Source organism: Bos indicus, chromosome 21 (genome assembly GCF_029378745.1).
Source record: "Bos indicus isolate NIAB-ARS_2022 breed Sahiwal x Tharparkar chromosome 21, NIAB-ARS_B.indTharparkar_mat_pri_1.0, whole genome shotgun sequence".
In the NCBI taxonomy this organism is placed as follows: domain Eukaryota; kingdom Metazoa; phylum Chordata; class Mammalia; order Artiodactyla; family Bovidae; genus Bos; species Bos indicus.
Window position 1 is genome coordinate 67077279 of NC_091780.1, and position 18623 is coordinate 67095901.

Consider the following 18623-nt stretch of genomic DNA (forward strand, 5'->3'; position numbering starts at 1 on the left):
TTCCACACCACATCAAGTGCTTCTGGGCTCTGAGGAGTATGAAGTAGCAGGCTCCCGTGAGGAGGGCTTGGCCGGGTGCACGCGCCTTCCCTGAGCTCCTGGAACGGCGTGTCCGCCTGCCCGTGGGAGGCCTTGCCTTGCTGGTTCTCTCCCTCCTCCGCATTCCTCTTGGCCCCGCAGCCTTCCTGTGGACCAGGGAGGGGTCTGAGGGAAGGTGTGAGTTGGAACTGTTCCTTTTGCAGACCTCTGTGGTTCTGGAAAGATAAATGCTTGTTAGTGCCTTGCTGAACTGACCCAGCTGACTTCATATTTTGACAGTATTCATCATGAAGAGAATTCCAGGGATTTTTAAAGGATCAAAAGTCCAAGGAAAAAAGAAACAAAACATTTTAAAGTTTGTACTTACTGACCAAGGATTTTGGTTAACCAGCCCTGTTTCTGTAGTAGGAATTGTTTAAAGCATCATGTACATTTCTTCTGTTGAGAATGAGATGCTGATACATGTAGTCAGTGACTCCTTATGCAGAAACTAATGAGCATAATGATGAAATTTAGTCTTACTACTGAAAAATCGAAGTCCATTCACCTTTTGTGACAAATACTATGCTCTATTGGAGCTGAATAACCAAATATTCTTATCAGTTCTTAGAATTCTTGCCAGTTCTTAAAATGGGTAAGACTTTTAAATAAATTGGTTCTGCTATAAATTGACATTTAAAAATTTAGATAATTGGTAATAATTAGGATGCAGAAGCACTAAAAAAAAAAGTATCTGTAACCTGTCTATGAAGGATTTACCAGAAAGCTGAAGAACAGAAGTAATTTTGTGGAATAATACAGTGGTAACTGCTTAATAAAGTAGTTCTGCTTTTTAAGGGAATTTTTTATTAGAATTCGTAATTGTAATCCTTGGAAGGAAAGTTATGACCAACCTAGACAGCATATTGAAAAGCAGAGACTTTTCCAACAAAGTCCGTCTAGTCAAGGCTATGGTTTTTCCAGTGGTCATATATGGATGTGAGAGTTGGACTGTGAAGAAAGCTGAGCGCCAAAGAATTGATGCTTTTGAACTGTGGTGTCAGAGAAGACTCTTGAGAGTCCCTTGGACTTCAAAGAGATCCAACCAGTCCATCCTAAAGGAGATCAGCCCTGGGATTTCTTTGGAAGGAATGATGCTAAAGCTGAAACTCCAGTACTTTGGCCACCTCATGCGAAGAGCTGACTCATGGGAAAAGACTCTGATGCTGGGAGGGATTGGGGGAAGGAAGAAAAGGGGATGACAGAGGGTGAAATGGCTGGATGGCATCACCGACTCAATGGATGTGAGTTTGAGTGAAGTCCGGGAGTTGGTGATGGACAGGGAGGCCTGGCGTGCTATGATTCATGGGTCACAAAGAGTCAGACACGACTGAGCGACTGAACTGAACTGAATCGATGATAACAGACGTAAAGTAACACTGTGATCATATAAGTGATTAAACACTAAATTTTGTGTAATGAACTAAAGTACTTGGAGAGTTGAGATAAGGGAGCCAACTTGGGAAGTGGTAGTTGGGAAAATGCTTGCTGGAGGTGGTGGGACTTGTACAGATGGATAAGATTCCTGCAAACGGGTAAACGAGACTATCCCTGCCGAGAGGGCAACTCAAGCCAGGAAAGAGGGGACATCTGCCCGCCCCAGACTCCACGTGGGTGGACGGCAGGACGAGCTGAGTGGTGGGACATGGGCCCTCGACCCCTCCCTCCCTCCCTCCCCAGGTTCCTCAGTGGTAAAATGCGGTTGGTATAAGCGTGGACTCTGGGGGGTGACTGTGAGACGACATGCGATGCTAAGAGTCAAGTTCCTGGTGCGCAGGAAGTGTTCAGTGGACCGAAGTTGCTGTGGCTGTTAGAGAGGATGGAAGGGCAAGACTGCTGGGTAGTCGTCATGTTGTGATGTGACGGGAACTAGGAAGCCCCTGCAGCACTGCCCCCGGGTAGGTTGTGACCGGGATAAACCAAGAATGGTAGCGACCATTGGAACGCTCACGTGTGCTGGGTGCCTTATCTCCGTTATCCGCGGGCCTCTCCTTGGCCCTGTGGGGAGCTGGGGAGCTTCGTTCTTTGCGGCTGTGAGAGAGGTGACGCTCACCTCCCCAGAGCCACCTGGCCACCTCTTGGGAAGGCAAGGTTTGAACCCAGGCCTGCCCGGTTCCAAAGTGTAGGCTCTCTCTCCTTCAGTTAAACTGTCTTGACCTGGGAAACCGTCTTTCGGGCTGATGACCCCGCGGAGAAGTGGCGGCCGGCTCGGGACATTGGCATTGTTACTGAAAGGTGGGTGGATTCTGACCCCACTCGCCAGAACAAAGGAGGGGGAAGAAGAGGAAAGAAGATAGTAACCCAGCAGTGGAAAAGAGACACAACTCGGTGACTGGCTGTCAGAGGGAAGAGGACGAGATGAGTTGGAGGTGATGGTGCAGCTGGAAATAAAGGCAGGAACTGGTGGTTCCAACGTTCCCCTCACCTGGCTTCAGGCTTCAGAAAGCTCAGGCACCACGGCTGGAGTCCCCAGGTTTCTCGGAAGAATAATTTCCTGTAGTTGGGCACCTTGTTGTCACTTCGGGGCTCACGGGAGTCTTGCTGGTGTGAGTGACTGTTACCTGGCTAGTGTCTGCTGTTCTGGTGCCATCGTTGCCTTTGGGGCTTGAAGGGGAGTGACCTTAGGGAAGAGAAGTGCTTGCTTGTGTTCCTTGAGCCTCGGTCTGTGTTTGTGCCTTCTGGGACAGTGCCGCCCCCATCAGTGTTGAAAGACCAGTTTTAAAAATTGCAGCGAGTAGGGGCTCCTCTTTGTTTTCCATCGCGTTGCGCAGGCCTCTCGTCACAGTGGCTGGCTGTTGAGGAGCAGGGGCTCCAGGGGCGCAGGCTTCGGTAGCTGCCGCAGGTGGGCTCAGGACTAGAGCAAGGCTCAGGAGTTGTGGTGCGCAGGCTTAGTTGCTCCGTGGCGTGTGGGATCTTCCCGAATCAGAGGTTGAACTCGTGTTCCTGGTATCGGCAGGCAGATTCTTAACCACTAGACCACCAGGAAAGCCCTGGACTGATACTTTTGTAAAATAAAATAAGGATTACTAGGAAAAGAACTGAAAAAGACATTTAGGAAGCAAATTTGGAATTTTTGTTACCAGAGTCGGTGGGTATTAAATCACTCTGTCACGTTGCCATTTTAAATGCTTATTCTCAGTCTCTGCTTAATTTTGACTGCAGACTAGCAGACTACTCATGGTCTGGTACACTCTGAGAGCAGTAATCTAGGAAGAAACTTTGTTAAGCAAATTAGTAAACAGGACGCTTTTGGACAATGTACTTCGAGAGTAAAAATTGTCTATCAGTTGGCGTTTGAAACACTGCAGACGTGTGTTTGTGTGCTCTAATGACAGACAGCATCTTTCAGTGAGATTCCCTGTTAGGGGCAGGAAGGCAGAAGAGCTATTCCAAGAACTGAGGCTGAGGTTGTGAGGGATCCATGAGTTTAAAACTAGTAGCAATATTTGGAAACAATGGTGCTTTAAACTTCCGCTGTTCTTCTGAGAATCACTATTTCTTTTGCTCATTTAATTTGAATTAGTTTGTTTTCTCTGTTAACATTTGGCTTGCTTCTGAATTGTTTTTTATGTTTTGGTGCATAATTTTATGTATATTCTTTCATGGCGTAGTTTCTTAAACTGAAAAAAAGAAGTCTCAGTGGTTGCCGATATAGAGATCACGTAATAATTTAGCGGTTCTAATTTCAGATTTGATTTTTGACTCTCAAAATATAAGCGTATCTTATATTTTGTTCTGTCTTTACTTTTGCTGCTGTTTCCTTGCCCTGAGTCATGTGCCGAGTTGTTCCCTTAGTCTCGACTTCTCTCTCCCTCCGTCGGGCTGAGCCCAGGAGCTGCTTACCCCCAGCTGGCCTCTCCTGTCCGTGGTAAAGGGGCTCCTGTCCGGACCCCCCCCCCCCACCTCTGCCATGCACCCACCTCGCACATCACAGGACGTTCAGGCCCCGCGCGCACGGCCCCGCTTCTGCTTGCTCCAGAGTCAGTGCTTCCTTTCGTAGACCACACTCTGCTTAGCTCATCCTCTGGACAGCGCCCTGGGGTTGGGAAGAGAGGTGCTCTCCCCACTCCAGCTGCGGTGAGGCAGGGAGAGCCCTCCACGCACGTCTTCACTCCTTTGCCCTGGGCTCCCAGGGTCACTCAGCTCCAGACGGCCTGGTGCTCAGGTTTTGAGCCTGTCATCGTGAGGTCGTCTTTTTCACACACTGTTTGTAATCTGACAGACCTAGAATACTGAGTCACTGTCCCAGGCCTCTTCGGAAGAACGAGATCTTCAGACCCCATACTCGGGGTGGTCCGTAGGAACCAGAGCTGTGAGCCCCAGAACCGCACACAGGGCCAAAATGGGTGTTTCAGGGAGACGCTTGGTTGTCTCCACCGGTGATTCTCCGATAGCAGGGGAAGCGGCGGGTCACCTTCATTTCAACAACATACTGGATTGCAGAGAAGGTTTCTCATGAAGAAAAAGGTCCTGCTTTTAAAGGGGGAGGCACTTTGAAAAATCATGTTTAGCCCAAGTCAGAAGTCAGACTTCGGAGTGTACGGTGTGTTTTCTCCCTGCCCCCTCTAGGGTAAAACAGGTTTGGGCTCCATATGCAGCCCTTCCGCTTCTTGAGTAGGTACGGGGACCTCGGCTGGGTTATTTACCTTCCCTGAACTTTTCTCGTCTGTAAAATGGGGGGAAACATGGTCTCTCTTGAAGTGTTATGATAAGGATTAAGATGATGCCTGTACCAGACTTGGAGTGTGGGTTCGATGAGTGAAAGTCACTTGAAAGCTAACGCAGAAGAGACTGTGACCCAGCGCAGGAGCCGCTGCCTCTGCGTAACTGGCTGCAGTCCTGGTTCACAGCCCGAGCAGGCGTCAGGATCACCTGGAGCACTGTTGCATCTACAGCTTGCTGGGCCCACCCGCCCACCCTACTGGTTTGATTCATTTGGTCTGGGGTGGGGCGGGAGAAGGTGCGTCTCTGAGTTTCCAGGTGACGCCGCTGCTGCCTCCGCTGGTCTGGGGACCACACTTTGAGAACGACTGGGCTGCAGGTAAACCCACCAATGAGCTTGTCGGTGCTGGAGCTGTATGAAAGCTGAGCTTTTATGTGGTTAGAAAATGCTTGAAATACGTTTTACAAACACTGAATTTAGTATCTCAAGGGTTTTTACCTCCTGAAGTCCAGGAGTCTTCATTAAATATATGTGAAGAAGAATAAGTTGCAAGAGTAACAGTTGTAAACATATTATGGGTAGTCTAACAATATCAGATTGGCCGAGGTATGTGAAAGTGCTTTTATAAAATGCTGAAAACTGCAAAAAAAATTCTATAAAAATTAAAATATTTCAATATTTTAATTTTTAAGATTGAACATCATAATGGAGTATAAAACAGTGTAACTTAGAGTTCTCACCTCAATGTGCTGTTTACCGTGTGTATTTTTCTCTTTCTCCTCCAGGCTGCTGACTTGAGTAAACCAATAGATAAAAGGATATACAAAGGAACACAGCCTACTTGTCATGACTTCAACCACCTAACAGCCACAGCGGAAAGTGTCTCTCTCCTAGTGGGCTTTTCCGCAGGCCAAGTCCAGCTTATAGACCCAATCAAAAAAGAAACTAGCAAACTATTTAATGAGGAAGTAAGTAGCACCCTGTCTTAGCTGTTAAGAACCCCTATAAGAATGTATACGTTCTTACCGAGGGTATGGGCCTTATAATTTTACTCTGTGAGTGAAGCCCATTTTCCATCCTCAGCTGTCCTGCCTAGTATTACCCAAGTTTAAATGTGGTGTGTTGACTTGTTGACTTTTACCTGTTCTTTATTGGGCTAACTGTTTTTTTGTGCATTTTTTTATGTTCAGGTGTCTATAGCAGGTGTTTTAAGAAAAATTGTTTTTATAATGGAGATAAGGACGAGACTAATAGCTTGATCTTTATAATTTAAATAAGAAGATAAAGAATTCTAGATTGTATTCACATGGCCAGAAAATTTCATGCAGATCAAAGAACTTGCTAATATTTCCTTAGTTTTCGCAAACGGTAGATAAAGTTTTGATGTGTCTGTTTGACAGGCATACATCTGAGAATTTGCTCTCTTGCTCTTGAAAGCATTTGCTCTAAAATCACCTCTTATGTGGTTAGAACTCCTGGCACTTGAAACTGGCTGGCAGGGCACAAGCTCCTGCCTGTGTTGTGCTGTGTCCTGGGATTCCTGGTGTCTCCAGTCTCATTCTTGAAGGAGCCCGAGAGATCTGAGCTGTCTGTTCAGAAACATGTCAGAACCTTTAAACCTGGGCAGATGGAAGTTGCCAGATAGATTATATCTTTAAAAGCTGTTGGAGTGGCTTTTCAGTCCCAAGTATTGCCATTACATATTTGACGCACTTCCTCCGCTGTTTCAGTGTGACTTTCCTAGTAAATGGAACGGACGAGGTCGGCTCCCTGAGTTAGAGGCCCTGGCTGCAGTCTCCTTGTAACCTCAGCCCTGGGGTGACGAGGGTCAGGTCACCTGAGCCTCTGTCGGGAAGGGCAGGAGGTTTTGCATTGTTGCATGGTGTTAAAGTTATTAACTAGAAACAGAAGTACGTTATAGATTCTGGTTTTTAAGAAATAATTTTGTTTGGGAAAGAATACTCCACTTGACAAATTGCAGTTAAAATTCTGATTCTTTTGCAGTCCCTATGGTATTTGCTGTCCATGTATATCCAGTATCCATCCACAGTGCTCCTGTTGGACTTTGCCAGTGGATTTGGTGAAATCTTTTGAACCCTGCCACCTCCTCTTCTAGTTTCATCTGGGTTGACTGGAGCAAAACTTACCATCTGGATTGACAAACTAGAGAGGAAAAGTATTTAATCCCGTTTTCTGTTAAAAAAAAAAATCTTAAGCAGAAAATTATTCTGTTTACCTGAACATTTTATTAACAGCATCTGAGGGAGTGATTTCTAAGTAGCTGGATGATTTTGGTGGGGGAGTTGGTGGTGGGGAGAGTGGGGACACAAAACTATACTTCTCTGCATTCTTAATAGAAATGGTGAATTTGGCATCCTTGTGGGGTTCTGTTTGTGTTTAGGTGGGGACGTGCTTTCGGTGGGGAGGAGATTGGAGCCATGTAAAGGGTGGTTGGTAAACAAGGTCGGGAGGCCGCCCGGCTGTGGATGGCACAGCATGCCTCCTGGAGAACAAGAAGGATTTGTGTGCCATCGCTGGAGGGGGGGTGGTGTGCAGCACAGGCCCCAGGGCCCTGAGAGCACTCGGTCACCTCAGCTCTCCCCATTCCTTACTCAGGACAGCCGGGAGCCATGGGCTGCAGCTCCCCACCCTCAGGGAGTGAAGTGGAGTTACGTCCTACTCTTTGTACATTTTATTTGGAAAGTGGCTGTTCAAAGGGAGAGGATTGTGTGTAGTTTAATGCCAACTTGGCATTTACATCTCGAGGCTGAAATTGATTGCCCTTCACAGTGAGAGTGTTCTTTGGCCATACGGATAGCATTCTCATCAGATTTTGGTCAGGATGTCTCAGAGACAGGGTCATCGGAGGTTTGTTTCTCAGAGGGTGCCAGGGATGGTGGTTGAAGCAGTCGATAGGCTGTGCTTTGCATTCATGTGAGACTTGGAGGTTTCCGAGTATTTTATCTGCTTTCTCTGCACGGGAGGGCGGGCTGTCGTCTCCACTGTGCAGACAAAGAATTAGAGAGAGGATGAGTGAGTTGTCCAGACCCGGCAGCAATTTGATGATATGCCTAGATCCAGAAATGAATTCCACGCATCCTTACTGACCATAGATTGTAAGCCCCATCATAGCTGGTTGCCATATGGGCCTTGTCGCCTCCGGAGCTCACTCTTCTGTGAGATGGACAGGGAGGATGTGGAGCGTGTGTTATGAACAAAGTAGCAAGAGAGGTGGGTGCTAACTGCACTCTTCAGGATGTACCAGATATCATAAAATAAAAACAAAAATTCAGTGAGGGAGGTTTGAGAAAGCTTCCAGAAGGTGACGTTTGACCTGGGTTTGAAAAATGCGGAGGAGTCGGAGGAGGATGAGAAGGGCCTTTGAAGCTGGAGAAAACACCTTAGCATGTGGAGGAGCATGAGGCCAGCAAGACCTCAGTGCGTGGGCCTTGGAGTGGCCAGAGGTGAAGCTGGACAGGGGAACCGGAACTAGATTGCAAAAGCCTTTCGTAACATGCTGAGAAATTTGGACCTGACACTGGAGGCTGTGGGGCAACCTTTGGGGTTTTACTTAGTGAAGGGAGTGATAGGATCAAGTGTGTTTTTTTAGAACTCTTGTCAGCACTTGGGGAAGATGGATTGGAATGAAGATAGCAAGACGAGTGAGGAGGCTCTAGTGATTGTCCAGGTGAGAGCTGAGGACTTGACCTGGAGTTGGGACCATTTCCTCATTCATTCTGCAGACCTTGGTGGCTGACCACATGCAGAGAACACCCGCCCTTTGTCTCCCCTCCAGAGAGGGGGAAGTGTGAACAGCGCCCCACACACAGACACACGCATACACGGCACGTGGTGGTGACTTGTGATGTCAGAGGAGACAGTAGGCCTGAGGGAGAGAGACAGACAGCGCCTGATGGACAGGGAGGTGGGGCACGTCTCGGAGGAAATGGTATGCTTTGAGCCTCGTATGAGAAGGCCCCCCAGGTACGGAGCTGGAGTGTTCCTGCAGGAGGGAGAGCGGGGGCAGGCCCCTGTGGGAATGAGCCTGGGGACAGGAGCCCTGGTAGAGGGGCGTGGAGTGAGGGCGCGGCCCGGGTTGCTGCTTGGCCTCCGTGCAGGGAATCTCGCACTGGGGAGCAAGAGGTGGTCTGCTTGGTGTTTTTGAAAATTACTCTGGCTCCATCTTGGAGACGGAGTTGGAGAGATGGATGAGCAGATGCTGGGTTTCTGGCTCACTTGGCGCACTGGGTGAGAGGGGAAGGAGCAGGTGCTGGAGCAGAGCGAAAGGTCAGAGTTCCTTTTCCTGCTTGTTAAGCTTGAGAGGCCAGGGGTGGTTGGGTACGTGGATCTGGAGCTTCAGACTAGAGGTAGATTCTGGGAGTGGTCAGCATATAGATAGTAATCACGCCCCTGAGATGAGATGTCCGGTCTGCGGAGAAAGCACAGTAGGAGCAAAGACAGGTCCGCTGCGTCCTGGGCGTGTCTAGGACTGAGCCCTGTTTACACTCCAAGGCTCCGGCCATCTGTTCATTGCCTGCAAAGGGGCATTTACAAGAGTCAGTCTATTACCATGAAATTTACAGACTCAGAGTACAGTGGCTAAGAGCATAGCCTCTTGAACCTGGGTGTCCAGAGCACAGACAGCAGCCCTGCCCCTTCCTGCCCGCAGGGTGTGGGTTTGTACCTTCATCTCTCCTCAGCCGGAAGGTGAATAGACATGCTCCCCAGGAGGGGTGGGGAGGATGGGAGGCCGGCAGAGGGTCTGGAGCGCCAGCCCTGGGGAGAGCTCGGGAAAGTTGTGCACACGGGGGAAACCGGAGGTTCATTTCACCGGGGCTTGCAGGAAAAGCTGCTTGGGAGGTGAGGTAGCAGCAGTTTTGAAGGAGAAGCACAAAAAATTTTCCAGAACAAGAAGGTAAGAGCAGGGCAACACAGAGAATGAACACTCATCAGACAGGTGATGGGGACTGTTTATCCTGACTGCGGTGTCTGTCTGTCTGTCTTACTCATCCGAGGGCTGCTCAGCCTCCCGTGATACACAGGCACACACGTGTGCATACGCTGCAGTACTGATTACTCTGACCTGGGCCTCCTTTCTGAGGGCATCTGCTCTGTGAGAGTAGAGCAGATGTTTGGGTGGACGGATGGGATAGCTGGGTGGGTGGAAATGGAGTTCTGGAAATCCACATTAGACCAAAGATGGATGAAAATGTCTGGGAATCGAGTGTATCTTAAAAGGTGATTTTTCCGCCCATTGAATAAGAAGTTTTAAATACTTGTTTATACAAAAAATTGGGACAGAGAGAAGTACAAAAAAGATAGGAAAACATGACCTGTGAATCCCAGTGCTCACTGGTCGCTTTATCATGTTTGTAATTTTTTACGTTTTCTAAGAGGTGAACTTGTCAGACTCACACCTTCCGTTAAAGATGCTGGCAGCCTTCACCTCCCAGTCTGGCCCTCAGTTTGCCCGGTTCTGTCCGGGCATTGGAGGTGAGCCCTGCCCTCCAGGCCATCCTGGCAACGAGACCCGGGCTGCTGTGCCAGTGGAGCCCAGCCCAGGAGGAAGGCAGGGCCCTGTCCTCTGGCCTCCCTTCAGGGGTGCTAGGCTGGGACTGCTTTCTGCAGCCTTCAGGGCGGGCTTCGGGCCTCTCCTCGCAGTGTCACCCGTCTCTGACGGGACTTGAAGTATCTAATGGGCTCTGTGAGTGTCTTGGCACTTCTGATGAGCTCCCAGACCGTGCCACCTCCTTCATCGTAAGAGCTGCTGGTGGGAGGGGTCACCGGGTCAGGTTCAGCCTTGTGTGAAGCACCCCAGAGGGTGTGGATCCCCTTGTTCATCACTGATGATTACAGTGTCCTGGGGAAGAGACGCAAAGTGGCGGTTCCCACGTGGTGATGAACTCAGGCCCGTTGGTCTCTGTAAAAGTCCTGATTATATCGGGACTGTGTCCACAGAATAGTAACTTGAGAGGATTTTCAATTGTGTCTGATTGCTGGGTTAGATGGAAAATCTCAAAAGACCTGGTCGTCTCTGCTGCTGGCATCCCTGGCGTGTGACCAGCGCCCCTCTCGTTGACTGTCTGCTCTCTGGCAGGTTGTGGCCAGGGCAGCAGGGCAGAGGCTGTGGTCTCTTGGTGGACACCCAGCCGGCTGCTGCCCGCGGCTGGGCCTTCTCTTCAGCCCGCGCCCCCCGGGGCAGGGAGGTGAGGGACCCAGTTTCGCAGTATTCTGTCTAGTCACCCTCCAAAAGAGTGGCTCTGGGCACTTTGTTAGTTTTGTTTCTGTTGCTTTTTTTAATCAAAGGAAGGAAATGGGCATGTAATGATCTCCTTCAAGTTTTAATGTTGATAAAAGTGACATTTGATCCTCTTTCCCAGGCTTTGAAATCCCCTCTCCTGATAGTAGTACTTCCCGAGGGAGCAGCGTCTGTAAGTGCCTTTATAGAATCAAAGCTCTTGGCCACTGTTTTTGCTGTGACTACGTTGTGGCTTTTCCAGTAGCTGCTGTGGCTTTTGAACTGTTTGTTTTTAGTATTTTGTTATAAATTAATATCTGCATTGTAAAATGCATACCCATCTCTCCCCAATAATTTTTTTCCTGTTTATCATGTTGATAGCAGTGAAAAATAAAGTGTGTGTGCTTGAGAAAACTTCATTTTAGCAGTGGTGGCTTTAATATGGTCACAGGTTTATTTTTGTTGTTTCCTTTATACTGGTTTCATATTGTTAGAAAATCTTGTTTGTGAGTGCTGTTGATGATGGTAGTTTTGATGCTGTTGCGTTTCTTCACTGGATTAATTTTAGAAATGAGACGGTTCCTTCTGCATCCAGAAGGGTGATTACCAGGGGGAGAGCGGGTGGGGGAGCCCACATCCTGGGCAGCTGTCTTGGCGTGCAGACCTGGCATACTGATGCCCAGATTATGGACGTTATGGGATTTTGTGGGCGTGATCATGGCAGTAGGCCTCGGAGCATTTTGGTGTTTTCCTGTTTAATGGAGAGCCCGGCAGCGATGCTAGGCGACCTGAGAGCCTGTCTCACCCTGAGACCTGCCATGTCCTTCCCGCTGGGGCGGCCCCCTCAGCCTCTCCTCTGCAGCCCTGGAGCAGGGGCTTGCTTCTCCTGGCCCCCCCACCAACCCTGTGCCAAGACAGGGATGTGGGGGGTGGGGAGCAGGGCCCCTGGCCTGGCCCACACTCACTCAGCGGCAGTTCCTTCCTCTCCTCATGGGACTTCGGGCTTGTTTTCTCTGCTTGCCTGGGTTTGGTCCCGCTCGCTGTAAGGAGCTTTGTCCCCAGAATTTACACCCTGCTCCTCTTGGGCGCCTTCTGCCTTGGCCATCTGAGTGTCACATGTCCGGCGGTTGCTGTCCACAGCCGATATCCCTGTCCTCCCCGGTCACTTTCCTCAGCTCCTTACTCAGTGGGTATACGTGGACGTCTCCCCCAGCATGGCCGCCGTCCGCTCCTCTCTGTCACACCCTTCCCAGGTGCTGTCCCTCAGCTCCTCGGAGTCTGTTCACAGGCCTCCCCCACTCCGCCCAGCCTCACCCCCTGGGAAACCGTCCGTCCTGCCCCCACCTCTGGTCGAGTTTAAGAGCTTCTTGTCGGGGGACAGTTGTCACAGGCTCCGGAGCAGTCTCTCTCCACCCGCACCGTTCTGTGCCTCCTGACGGGAGATTCCGCTTGGTTCTGTGACTTCCCTTTCCAGGAATCTTGGGTGTGAGCCACAAATTCAATGTAAAATTTTCTAATAGCCACAGTGAACCATTTAAAAAACAGGTGAAGTTGATATTTTATCTAATACATCCAAGTATTATTTTGGCATGTAATCAATATAAAATTATGAATGAGGTGGTCTCCATAGTTTCCCAGGTCTTCAGAGTTCAGGGTGAACTGTGCCCTTGCAGCATGTCTCGCTGGGCCAGTCACTCTCAAGGGCTCGGGGCTGTGGGGTTGGTCAGCACTGGGCTTCAAGGTCACTGCCCAGAGCCCTGAGCCTGGGCCTCCGTGTCCTTGAGTCCTAGCTCACGATTCCACATCTGATTTCCGGCCCTTGCTCAGGTGCGCCAGTGGAGGGGGTGCCAAGCACGTCCCCGAGCTGCCTGCCCCCAGCCTGGGTGCCTGCCTTTCCCCGGCTGCCTCGCCCCTCCTCTGCCCAGGAGCTCCTCACAGGGGACCTCGGGTTTTGCCAAGAGTGTTTTTCCAACATAAACATGTGCTCGTCCAGCTCAAGGCCTCACTGAAACTGGAGAATGGAAGCACAGAAGGGAAATCCCGTTGCTTAACTTCAAGAACTAAGATGCCTTACTCTGTTTACTAGACATTTTCTAGAACAAGAGTATACCCTTATGGTCCCGAGACTGGGCTGCATTCGTTCTAGTTACTGAGCAGGATATTCTAGGTATTTGTTTCTTGACTTCTGTTCTCTTTTTCTTAAACCCAAACCAAGAACAGTATGAAATAATAGCCCAGAGCAACTTGGTTCAGTGACTCCTGGCCAGCCCAGGACATGTGTCCCGCACCTCACCGGGGCTGAGAGGCCTGTGCCGGGAGTCACCTGGCGCGTCGCCAGGACGACAGCTCGTGGTTGGCTCCCCGTCCGCGCCCTTGCTGCCCTTCTGTGTGGACGCCCTGCCGCCGCCTCCAGCCGCTGTCTGCTGCCCTTTCCTTCTCGGCTCGGCGAGCCCGCATGCCAGGGCAGAGGCCTCGCAGGCGCTCCTGTGAAGCTGAGTCCCTCCTCCCCGCCCCCTGTCCCTGTGCCTGCTCCGTGTTCGCTCACAGCAGACCCTGTCCATTCCCCTCCTTTTCATCCCTCGTGAACGCAAGTTCCCCGCGGGAAGGGACGGCTGTGAGTGGCGTGTCCATGTCGGCTTGTCGTCTGTGCTCAGTGCAGGAGTGAACGAATGGGCGTGGGTGGTGAGCGGGAGGGCCTGCAGGGAGCCCCGCAGAGCCTGTCCCCCGGGGGTGACAGGGCACTCGTGCCTGCCTTCCTTGGGGAGCGGGACACCCACACCCTGCCGGTGGAGTAGACGTTGTTGCATCCTCCGTGGGCGGTAACTGGTGATCCCTGGAAACAGTTGCCAGTGCGTGCGCCTTCTGACCAGCTATCCCACTAGGACCGTGCCCTGCAGCTGTGTCTACCGGTGAAGGCTGCAGCACACACCAGTTAGTCTTTGCCACCTAAGTGTCCGTCAGCAGGGGCTTTTCAGATGCAGCGCAGCACGTCCGTGTTGTTGAGTCCTCTGCACCATAGGAAGGCGCGGAGAGGCCATCTTCGGACGAGTACCGACCGACGCGCGTGGTGCGTGACTGGGTGAGAAAGCAGAGGTGCAGACGGTGCAAAAGAGGAAGCTGGGTCCACATGTACCTGTACTTGCCGTGTCCCCACAGGAAGACCCTGGGAGACGGACAGGAAGCCAGCGACAGTGATTCTGGGGTGGGGAGAGGGGTGTGAGTGAGGCTTTCAGCTGGACACTTTTATATGTGAATTATGACTGTATCACCTATTTAAAAAACAAAAGCTTACGTCGTGGGGTCTATGTATGCAAAGCCTCGTGCTCAGGGCCTGGCCACAGAGCAGATCCTCGGGTCAGAGGTCAGCAGTGCTGTCCTGACGTGCCTACCACGCGCCCAGACCCACGGTCCCCGAGACGAAGAGGAGCTTTTCCCTGCCCTTGTGCACAGGCTGGTGGCAGACTGACGGTGCAGAGCACTGGAGAAGCCCTTTCTATGTTGGAGTTGGAGCTGTGGGCCGTTGGTTTGGGTGGTTTGCAGGTGGTGAGGTGTGGCATGTCTGGTGCCCCAGCAGGGCGCGGAGGTGGGCTCTGGTTTCAGTCCCTAAGTTGTATCCGTGTGTGTGTGCTTACAGCAGGCTCAGTGCACCTTTTAAGCGTGGGATACTCTTGAAACGTGTTTTGGCGCCCCAGTAACATGTATTTAATAACGGTGCCGTGATTCTGTATCTCCATACCTCACAGTTGCAGAGAAATGCCATTTTTATTTGATAGCATTACAATTTTGAGTTCTAATGGAGTCATTTTTGCAGTGTCTTTTTAAGCCAGAAATAAAATTTTCTCCTGACCATAGTGCTAGATATTTTTGTGTTCATCCTTAAATGGAGAGATGTTGGAAAGATTGAGATGAGGTTTGGTTGCAGTGAGATATGAGGTGCAGGAGTTGAGGCCACACACAGCTGGGCGGGGGAGAGGTCGCTTCTGCAGCTGCCCCGCGAGGCCCTGGCCGGGAGGTGAGCCGCACGGTCCTGGGATCCTCGGCCCCCAGGCGGGTCACATTCAGAGAGACAGCCTGGCCCACTGGGTACAGCAAGGCCTGGGGGCTTGTGAGGTGCCCCCGGCCTCCTGTGGAAACCCTGGCAGAGCAGCCTGGGCTTGCAGGTTGTCGGCCTTGGTGCAGGTCAGCTGCTGGACCGGTGGGTCCCGGGCAGGAGAGGAAGGGCGCGAGGGTGACTGTGCGGCTGTGAGATTGCAGTGACAGTGAGGCCGCCTGCTGCTTGGAGCCCTCGCCCGGCCCGCAGGCCCCAGCCCCTGGCCCTGCACCTCGTGGGGTTGGGCCTCCCCGCTCCTCCCTAGCTGGGGACAGGTTGACCACCTCCCTTCTGGGGCCTCATTTTCTGTGACTTTCTGTAGAGATGCAGCAGACGCACGGCGCGAAGCCGACTAGGCACGGGGCCCCGTGTCTTGGTGGGCTTCCCGTCCCTGTGGCCCGTGGCCCCTGAGGCTCGGGTCAGGGAATCCCAACCACACGGGGGAAGTGGGAGCATGTATCGCCTCCCAAGCCTGAGGGCTCCCAGAGCACCAGTTATGGGGGTGGCAGCAGGACTTGCTGGGAACTTTGGGTCCTGGGAACCCCAGTGGTTTCTGGTGCCGTGATTTGGGGGCCGGTGAGCTCCGTGCGAGGTGTGCAGGCAGGGGCACGGGCGTGGGGCCATCCTTCAGGGGGTTCCACTTCTGCCTTTCATGCTTTTGGTTTTAAAGGGAAAACCCCCAATCTGTGCCCATTAAAATTGGTCAGTGGGTCAAAAATAAGCGTGGGGTAGAGATTAGGTGTTAATCATCTGTTAATGTTCTTAAACACCGCCTTGTTCCAAAGAAGGTGGGGGGATGGCCTGTAAGAATACACGCAAGACAGGGATGGTGAGTGAGGCAGTCAGTGAGTCAGGGCTGAGGTCAGAGCCCAGGGAGGTGTGCGCTCCTGTCCTGGGTGTTGCTGGCTGCACGTGGACCATCCCCTGACCCCCGGGAGTCTGAAGGGGCAGGTGCCGTGGGGACGGGCCACAGGGGCCGTGAGGGCGCAAAACAGCAGAGCAGAGCGCCTGGGGCGGTCCAGCGCTCAGCCGTGGGGCCCGTGAGGCTTGCCCAGGGGCCGCGTTGCACGGAGGCTGTGCAGGTGCTGGAGTCCCAGACCCCGGGCTCCCGAGTCGGATGTGTGACGCGCCAAGGGCTGCCCCCGCCCTGGTGCGTCCTGAGCCTGGCACAGCGTCGCGCGGGCACAGACTGGGCTCCCAGCAGGGTTTGCTGAATAACTGACACCCTCAGTGCAAGCCAGCGTCCCGACACCTCAGTGCAGTCCTAGAAAGCGATTCCACGAGGGCCCAAATGCCCTTCTCTGCCCTGCCCGCAGGCTGGGGCGTGGAACGCCTGGACGGATGTGTCCATTCTCACCGAGAAGCAGACAAGGTTTCTTGCTGGAAAAGTAGACCTTGAAAACTTCTCCATTGTGATAACTTGTTCTCCTTTGTCTTCACAGAGACTAATAGACAAGTCACGAGTAACCTGTGTCAAATGGGTTCCTGGTTCGGAAAGCCTTTTCCTAGTAGCCCACTCGAGTGGGAACATGTACTTGTATAATGTGGAGCACACTTGTGGCACCACAGCCCCCCACTACCAGCTCCTGAAGCAGGGGGAGAGCTTTGCCGTGCACACTTGCAAGAGCAAATCCACGAGGAACCCTCTCCTCAAATGGACGGTGGGCGAGGGGGCCCTCAACGAGTTTGCTTTCTCCCCAGATGGCAAGTTCTTGGCGTGTGTGAGCCAGGACGGCTTCCTGCGGGTGTTCAACTTTGACTCGGTGGAGCTGCACGGCACCATGAAAAGCTACTTTGGAGGCTTGCTGTGCGTGTGCTGGAGCCCCGACGGCAAGTACATCGTGGCGGGCGGAGAGGACGACCTGGTGACCGTCTGGTCCTTTGGGGACTGCCGCGTGATCGCGCGGGGCCACGGGCACAAGTCCTGGGTCAGCGTGGTGGCCTTTGACCCCTACACCACCAGCGTGGAAGAGAGCGACCCCATGGAGTTCAGTGGCAGTGACGAGGACTTCCAGGACCTTCTTCACTTTGGGAGAGACCGAGCGAACAGCACCCAGTCCCGGCTGTCCAAGCGGAACTCGACTGAGAGCCGGCCCGTCAGCGTCACGTATCGGTTCGGCTCCGTGGGCCAGGACACGCAGCTGTGCCTGTGGGACCTCACGGAAGACATCCTCTTCCCCCACCAGCCCCTCTCGCGCGCGCGGACACACACGAACGTCATGAACGCCACCAGCCCCCCCGCGGGCAGCACCGGGAACAGCGTGCCCACGCCCGGCAGCGCCGCGCCGCCCCCGCTGCCACGGTCCAACAGCCTCCCGCACGCTGCCGTCTCCAGCGCCGGCAGCAAGGGCAGCGTGGCGGACGGCGCCATCGCTGCTGGGGTCAGCAAGTTCGCCACACTCTCGCTGCACGACCGGAAGGACAGGCACCACGAGAAAGACCACAAGCGGAACCACAGCATGGGACACATCTCCAGCAAGAGCAGCGACAGACTGAACCTCGTCACCAAAACCAAAACGGACCCAGCGAAAGCCCTGGGGACGCCCCTGTGCCCTCGCATGGAAGACGTCCCCTTGTTAGAGCCGCTCATCTGTAAAAAGATAGCACATGAAAGACTGACTGTGTTAATTTTTCTTGAAGACTGTATAGTCACTGCTTGTCAGGAGGGATTTATTTGCACATGGGGAAGGCCTGGTAAAGTGGTAAGTTTTAATCCTTAATGCTGCACCAGATCTAGAACTTGAATAGGTAGCGATTTTTTTCTTGCGGGAGGGGTGGGGTGTACAACGAATGTGAACGACACTTCTTATTCTTAATGTAAATCTAAATGCATCAGAGCCATAATTTTGGATACTGCATGCCATATAATTCCAAATCATTTGATAATTTACCTTAGAACGTTTAAAAAATATAATCAAACTAATTGCCAGCCAAGTCAGTCACCCTCCTGCGAGTATAGAGTCCCACGGTTAGCCTTCCTGTATTAGACTATTTCGATTTTAGGAAAATCATGCCAGTGTGGGGAAACAATGACTTTAAAATGCTAAAATTAAAATTTCTGCTTTAACTGGAATATTTTTGCTTAACTACTCAATTAGAATATTGTACACCTGATCAGAGTGTATGTTCAATACAGACGGCCATTAATTGTCATTTATAGTCCAATTTTTTATCTTAATCATAAACTGTTTAGGAATCTATGAAATTTAACTTTAGGAACAAAGTGTTCAGCAGGGTTGATTGATATTATTTTTACATTGTTCTGGCAATCCACAGAAAGAGAAGAGCCTTAATTTTTAAAACCCATTTTAGTCATTTTATGACAATTAAAATTGTTTAATAAACATCTTTTTTCAAAGAAGCAGTTTGTAGCACTTTGATTGAGATTCTGTGCACTGATGAAGTAGCCACATCTCTCAGAGCCTGGACGGTTGCCGTGGACTGCGGGCCAAGGGCGCAGAAGTGCCTCTTGTCACACAGCCAGGGTCTCGCGTGGTGGATGTGACTTGCTTATGTTTTTTCCAGCAAGGGGAAGGAGCTTTTCTTTTCTTTCT

At 51.5% G+C, this 18623-nt stretch overlaps 1 protein-coding gene across 14 annotated transcripts in view; it reads left to right on the forward strand.

The window, feature by feature from the left end:
* The window catches only part of WDR20 (WD repeat domain 20), a 64824-nt gene that overhangs the window by 37926 nt on the left and 8275 nt on the right, over window positions 1–18623 (forward strand). For 2 of the 14 annotated variants that reach the window (XM_019983700.2, XM_070775755.1), the window contains exons 2-3: window positions 5527–5709; window positions 16512–17771. The exons of 1 other annotated variant lie outside the window; for it this stretch is intronic. In XM_019983700.2, coding sequence (XP_019839259.1) covers window positions 5527–5709; window positions 16512–17771 — 1443 coding nt within the window. Of the gene's footprint in view, window positions 1–5526; window positions 5710–6745; window positions 6918–8351; window positions 8430–16511; window positions 17772–18623 lie in introns of those variants that run through there. 11 more of the 14 variants (XR_011562730.1, XR_002183252.2, XM_019983707.2 and 8 more) reach the window with 11 other exon arrangements.